At 23.7% G+C, this 6,853-nt stretch overlaps 1 protein-coding gene across 1 annotated transcript; it reads right to left on the bottom strand.

Annotated features, from left to right (window-relative positions):
- Positions 1-356: 356 nt before the first annotated feature.
- On the bottom strand, positions 357-2,870 carry LOC113389805 (DNA-directed RNA polymerase II subunit 1-like). The gene is made up of 13 exons (XM_026626811.1): positions 2,833-2,870; positions 2,059-2,174; positions 1,910-1,967; positions 1,760-1,817; positions 1,611-1,668; positions 1,462-1,519; positions 1,313-1,370; positions 1,149-1,221; positions 1,015-1,072; positions 851-923; positions 717-774; positions 568-625; positions 357-476 (listed from the first exon to the last, which is right to left on the bottom strand). The coding sequence occupies exons 1-13, from the start codon at positions 2,868-2,870 to the stop codon at positions 431-433; spliced, it is 810 nt and encodes a 269-aa protein (XP_026482596.1). The 3' UTR covers positions 357-430.
- Between the last annotated feature and the right edge of the window lie 3,983 nt (positions 2,871-6,853).

Genomic DNA, 6,853 nt, shown 5'->3' with positions numbered 1-6,853 from the left:
ATTCAGACTACCATAATACATTATAAAAATGTAACTCACCAAGTGTTTTCTTCTGAGCCGTTTCACTAAGTGTTCCTAAGTAAACTGCAACAAGTGGTTTTTATTATAACTGATCAAACTACGTTATTAAAATGTTAGTATTGTTATTGAGTTAGTGAGACTACTGGTCAGAACATGCATGCAAGACTAAACAGTTACAAAAAGAACCACTTGTGCAAATTTATAAGAATTAGTGTTCCAAAACCCAAGCAGTTGATTGTCGACTGATCCTTCATGAGTGCTTACAGTCTGATTAGAGTCGATTGATTCAGAAGTGGATAATTGAATCTGAAATAAAAAAACGAAAGATTAGAATGCATCTTTTAAAATGTTTGGTAAATGGTACAGACTGCCTGATAGATACTCGATAAATGCTTACTGTTTGATGGATTTAAGGCGATGAGGGCTGGTGGTTCGGTGGTGCAGGAGAATTGAATCTGAAATAAAAAAACGAAAGATTAGAATGCATCTTTTAAAATGTTTGGTAAATGATACAGACTGCCTGATAGATACTCGATAAGTGCTTACTGTTTGATGGATTGAAGGCGATGAGGACAGGTGGTTCGGTGGTGCAGGAGAATTGAATCTGAAATAAAAAAACGAAAGATTAGAATGCATCTTTTAAAATGTTTGGTAAATGATACAGACTGCCTGATAGATACTCGATAAGTGCTTACTGTTTGATGGATTGAAGGCGATGAGGGCTGGTGGTTCGGTGGTGCAGGAGAATTGAATCTGAAATAAAAAAACGAAAGATTAGAATGCATCTTTTAAAATGTTTGGTAAATGATACAGACTGCCTGATAGATACTCGATAAGTGCTTACTGTTTGATGGATTGAAGGCGATGAGGGCTGGTGGTTCGGTGGTGCAGGAGAATTGAATCTGAAATAAAAAAACGAAAGATTAGAATGCATCTTTTAAAATGTTTGGTAAATGATACAGACTGCCTGATAGATACTCGATAAGTGCTTACTGTTTGATGGATTGAAGGCGATGAGGGCTGGTGGTTCGGTGGTGCAGGAGAATTGAATCTGAAATAAAAAAACGAAAGATTAGAATGCATCTTTTAAAATGTTTGGTAAATGATACAGACTGCCTGATAGATACTCGATAAGTGCTTACTGTTTGATGGATTGAAGGCGATGAGGGCTGGTGGTTCGGTGGTGCAGGAGAATTGAATCTGAAATAAAAAAACAAAAGATTAGAATGCATCTTTTAAAATGTTTGGTAAATGGTACAGACTGCCTGATAGATACTCGATAAGTGCTTACTGTTTGATGGATTGAAGGCGATGAGGGCTGGTGGTTCGGTGGTGCAGGAGAATTGAATCTGAAATAAAAAAACGAAAGATTAGAATGCATCTTTTAAAATGTTTGGTAAATGATACAGGCTGCCTGATAGATACTCGATAAGTGCTTACTGTTTGATGGATTGAAGGCGATGAGGGCTGGTGGTTCGGTGGTGCAGGAGAATTGAATCTGAAATAAAAAAACGAAAGATTAGAATGCATCTTTTAAAATGTTTGGTAAATGATACAGGCTGCCTGATAGATACTCGATAAGTGCTTACTGTTTGATGGATTTAAGGCGATGAGGGCTGGTGGTTCGGTGGTGCAGGAGAATTGAATCTGAAATAAAAAAACAAAAGATTAGAATGCATCTTTTAAAATGTTTGGTAAATGATACAGGCTGCCTGATAGATACTCGATAAGTGCTTACTGTTTGATGGATTGAAGGCGATGAGGGCTGGTGGTTCGGTGGTGCAGAAGAATTGAATCTGAAATAAAAAAAACAAAAGATTAGAATGCATCTTTTAAAATGTTTGGTAAATGATACAGACTGCCTGATAGATACTCGATAAGTGCTTACTGTTTGATGGATTGAAGGCGATGAGGACAGGTGGTTCGGTGGTGCAGGAGAATTGAATCTGAAATAAAAAAACGAAAGATTAGAATGCATTGCTTAAAATGTTTGGTAAATGGTACAGACTGCCTGATAGATACTCGATAAGTGCTTACTGTTTGATGGATTGAAGGCGATGAGGACTGGTGGTTCGGTGGTGCAAAATTGAATCTGAAATAGAAGACAAAACGTTAGAATATATCTTTTAGAGAAGGATGTAAATGTGGAACTTCTTCAGAAGAATCAGTGATAATTGAATTAGAAGAATCTGAAAAAAAAAGAGTATTGTTACTTGGTTGGATACATAATTGTGTATCAATATTTGATAAATTATTTCATTATATACTTAGTTTTCATACAATACTTGTATAATTCCAATTCCTGCACTTTTTTGGACTTCGTATGTGTATTGAAGATATGACTTCATCCGAATAAAATTGAATAATGCAGTTGCAACGGTTTAGAACTCGCACATAAAACGAATTTATGAATTGAAAGCAGTAGTTAAGAGTGTAATGCATGTTAATTAAATATTGTATTATTTTAAATGATTCAAATGATTACATTCTTGATTAATAATAGAATAGATGATTACTTTGTTAGTATTAGTTAGTGTTAATTAAACTAGAACTACGGATGCCTATTAACCCCTACCAATGCTACCATGCAAGTAATCACTTGAATCATGAAATGCACAGAAACAGTTGAAATAGAGTTAATCAATAAGTATTGAATTTTTTTTATATAAATAAAATGTTTATGGCACTGCTTTCATTCAAATTCATTCAAATCTGTAAAAGGTTTAAAAGAACGTCAACATAATTGCAAGTTGATTATAGAAGTATTAAAATAATTCAATAAAAATGTATTGTAAATGCATTTTATCATACCTTGATTGTCTGATGGCTGACGTCCTTGAAGGCTCCATTAACCATTAAGATGTCAGAAATGTGATGCCACCAATTACCTTCAAGAAATTGGATTGTTTAATGATACCTAAACTATTCGCAAGTAATACAAAAAAATCTTAATGAAAAAAGAAAGCAGAATCAAAAGCAATTGAGTCAAATAGAAAGTAATTTTGCAAAATGGAGTATAATTTTAATTATGTAATAAATCCGAATTAAACCGTGCACAATTAACTGTTAACCACAAAATGTAGTCGTAAATCCGAACACGAAATATAATTTGCACAAGTACTACTCACCTGAATAATCAGGTGCTCTCCTGGAAAAGGCTCCACGTTATTTTTGGTGCTCCGATGTAATGTCCGATAAATTCGAAAAGAATGAATTTTTTGACGGCTCTTTCCGCCATGAAGCATAGATATATGTGAAGATGTGCAACTGCAGAGTGTGCAAGTGGCGCCAACAATCTTCAAGCGACTCTTTTTGGTACTCATGAAACAGTCAAGGAGCTATATCTATGGTTATAGCGTAAAAATTAATATCGAAATAACAGTTAGAATAATGTAATTAAAAAATGAATTATACATGAGCAATGTTTTAATAAGTCACATTATGTATATTGCAGATTTCTTAAATCTGTAAATAAAATTTAACGTAAACAAATATTTTCAAACATAAAAATCAAGAAAAGTATACAATTAGTCTTAACAGAGTTTTAATTTGTCCTAGATTAGATTAGCAGATCTTTTAGTAAAGATCTGTGTTAATAAAACTTTGTGTGGGCAAAGTTTTATTTTGTTAATTAACATCCCTAAATTATTGTATGTTTACGAAAAAAAGTGGTTTAATTACAAAAAATCATCCCTAAAATTGGCAAGTCGGGTAAGACAGTAAATTGTCAAAAAATATTTAAAAATTGTCTAAAAATTATTAGATAATATAGTAAGTTGTCTGAAATTGTTTAAAAATTGTCAGAAAATATAAATTGATTTAAACTATCTCATATCTCGAAATTTTTAAAAATTGTACAAAAATATAAATTAAACAATAGTAATTAAAAATAATTAAATGCAGTTTGAAAAATTAAAAGTTAATTGAAAATATAGTTAGAAAAATTAAAAATAGATTAAAAATAATTAAAAATAGTTAGAAAAATTAAAAATTTATTGGAAATAAAAATGTTTTGAAAAATTAAAAATTGAAAATAATTAAATATAATAATCAGAACATGCTTTAAATAATTTGAAAATGTTTTAAACTGTCTGAAAAGATTGTAAATGGTTTAAAAATATTAAAATATTGCTGTATAAAAATATTTTTTAATCTGAAAATGTAAATTGTTAGAAATTGTTTAAATAAAATAAAATAATGGTTTAAATAAAATAATGGTTTAAATTAAATAAAATAGTCAAATAGTTTAAAATAAATAAAATAGTCAAATAGTTTAAAATAAAATAGTCAAATTGTTTAAAATAAATAAAATAGTCAAATTGTTTAAAATAAATAAAATAGTCAAATTGTTTAAAATAAATAAAATAGTCAAATTGTTTAAAATAAATAAAATAGTCAAATTGTTTAAAATAAATAAAATAGTCAAATTGTTTAAAATAAATAAAATAGTCAAATTGTTTAAAATAAATAAAATAGTCAAATTGTTTAAAATAAATAAAATAGTCAAATTGTTTAAAATAAATAAAATAGTCAAATTGTTTAAAATAAATAAAATAGTCAAATTGTTCAAAATAAATAAAATAGTCAAATTGTTCAAAATAAATAAAATAGTCAAATTGTTTAAAATAAATAAAATAGTCAAATTGTTTAAAATAAATAAAATAGTCAAATTGTTTAAAATAAATAAAATAGTCAAATTGTTTAAAATAAATAAAATAGTCAAATTGTTTAAAATAAATAAAATAGTCAAATTGTTTAAAATAAATAAAATAGTCAAATTGTTTAAAATAAATAAAATAGTCAAATAGTTTAAAATAAATAAAATAGTCAAATTGTTTAAAATAAATAAAATAGTCAAATTGTTTAAAATAAATAAAATAGTCAAATAGTTTAAAATAAATAAAATAGTCAAATTGTTTAAAATAAATAAAATAGTCAAATTGTTAAAATAAATAAAATAGTCAAATTGTTTAAAATAAATAAAATAGTCAAATAGTTTAAAATAAATAAAATAGTCAAATAGTTTAAAATAAATAAAATAGTCAAATAGTTTAAAATAAATAAAATAGTCAAATAGTTTAAAATAAATAAAATAGTCAAATTGTTTAAAATAAATAAAATAGTCAAATTGTTTAAAATAAATAAAATAGTCAAATAGTTTAAAATAAATAAAATAGTCAAATGTTTAAAATAAATAAAATAGTCAAATTGTTTAAAATAAATAAAATAGTCAAATTGTTTAAAATAAATAAAATAGTCAAATTGTTTAAAATAAATAAAATAGTCAAATTGTTTAAAATAAATAAAATAGTCAAATTGTTAAAATAAATAAAATAGTCAAATTGTTTAAAATAAATAAAATAGTCAAATTGTTTAAAATAAATAAAATAGTCAAATTGTTTAAAATAAATAAAATAGTCAAATTGTTTAAAATAAATAAAATAGTCAAATTGTTTAAAATAAATAAAATAGTCAAATTGTTTAAAATAAATAAAATAGTCAAATTGTTTAAAATAAATAAAATAGTCAAATGTTTAAAATAAATAAAATAGTCAAATAGTTTAAAATAAATAAAATAGTCAAATAGTTTAAAATAAATAAAATAGTCAAATTGTTAAAATAAATAAAATAGTCAAATTGTTTAAAATAAATAAAATAGTCAAATTGTTTAAAATAAATAAAATAGTCAAATTGTTTAAAATAAATAAAATAGTCAAATAGTTTAAAATAAATAAAATAGTCAAATTGTTTAAAATAAATAAAATAGTCAAATTGTTTAAAATAAATAAAATAGTCAAATTGTTTAAAATAAATAAAATAGTCAAATTGTTTAAAATAAATAAAATAGTCAAATTGTTTAAAATAAATAAAATAGTCAAATTGTTTAAAATAAATAAAATAGTCAAATTGTTTAAAATAAATAAAATAGTCAAATTGTTTAAAATAAATAAAATAGTCAAATTGTTTAAAATAAATAAAATAGTCAAATTGTTTAAAATAAATAAAATAGTCAAATTGTTTAAAATAAATAAAATAGTCAAATTGTTTAAAATAAATAAAATAGTCAAATTGTTTAAAATAAATAAAATAGTCAAATTGTTTAAAATAAATAAAATAGTCAAATTGTTTAAAATAAATAAAATAGTCAAATTGTTAAAATAAATAAAATAGTCAAATTGTTTAAAATAAATAAAATAGTCAAATTGTTTAAAATAAATAAAATAGTCAAATTGTTTAAAATAAATAAAATAGTCAAATTGTTTAAAATAAATAAAATAGTCAAATTGTTTAAAATAAATAAAATAGTCAAATTGTTTAAAATAAATAAAATAGTCAAATTGTTTAAAATAAATAAAATAGTCAAATTGTTTAAAATAAATAAAATAGTCAAATTGTTTAAAATAAAAAATAGTCAAATTGTTTAAAATAAATAAAATAGTCAAATTGTTTAAAATAAATAAAATAGTCAAATTGTTTAAAATAAATAAAATAGTCAAATTGTTTAAAATAAATAAAATAGTCAAATGTTTAAAATAAATAAAATAGTCAAATTGTTTAAAATAAATAAAATAGTCAAATTGTTTAAAATAAATAAAATAGTCAAATTGTTTAAAATAAATAAAATAGTCAAATTGTTTAAAATAAATAAAATAGTCAAATTGTTTAAAATAAATAAAATAGTCAAATTGTTTAAAATAAATAAAATAGTCAAATTGTTAAAATAAATAAAATAGTCAAATTGTTTAAAATAAATAAAATAGTCAAATTGTTAAAATAAATAAAATAGTCAAATTGTTTAAAATAAATAAAATAGTCAAATAGTTAAAATAAA

This window comes from Ctenocephalides felis, unplaced genomic scaffold (assembly GCF_003426905.1).
Source record: "Ctenocephalides felis isolate EL2017-DRISC unplaced genomic scaffold, ASM342690v1 CF-g0.4_SCAFFOLD_03573, whole genome shotgun sequence".
NCBI lineage: Eukaryota > Metazoa > Arthropoda > Insecta > Siphonaptera > Pulicidae > Ctenocephalides > Ctenocephalides felis.
This window is presented reverse-complemented; position numbering and strand designations above follow the sequence as displayed.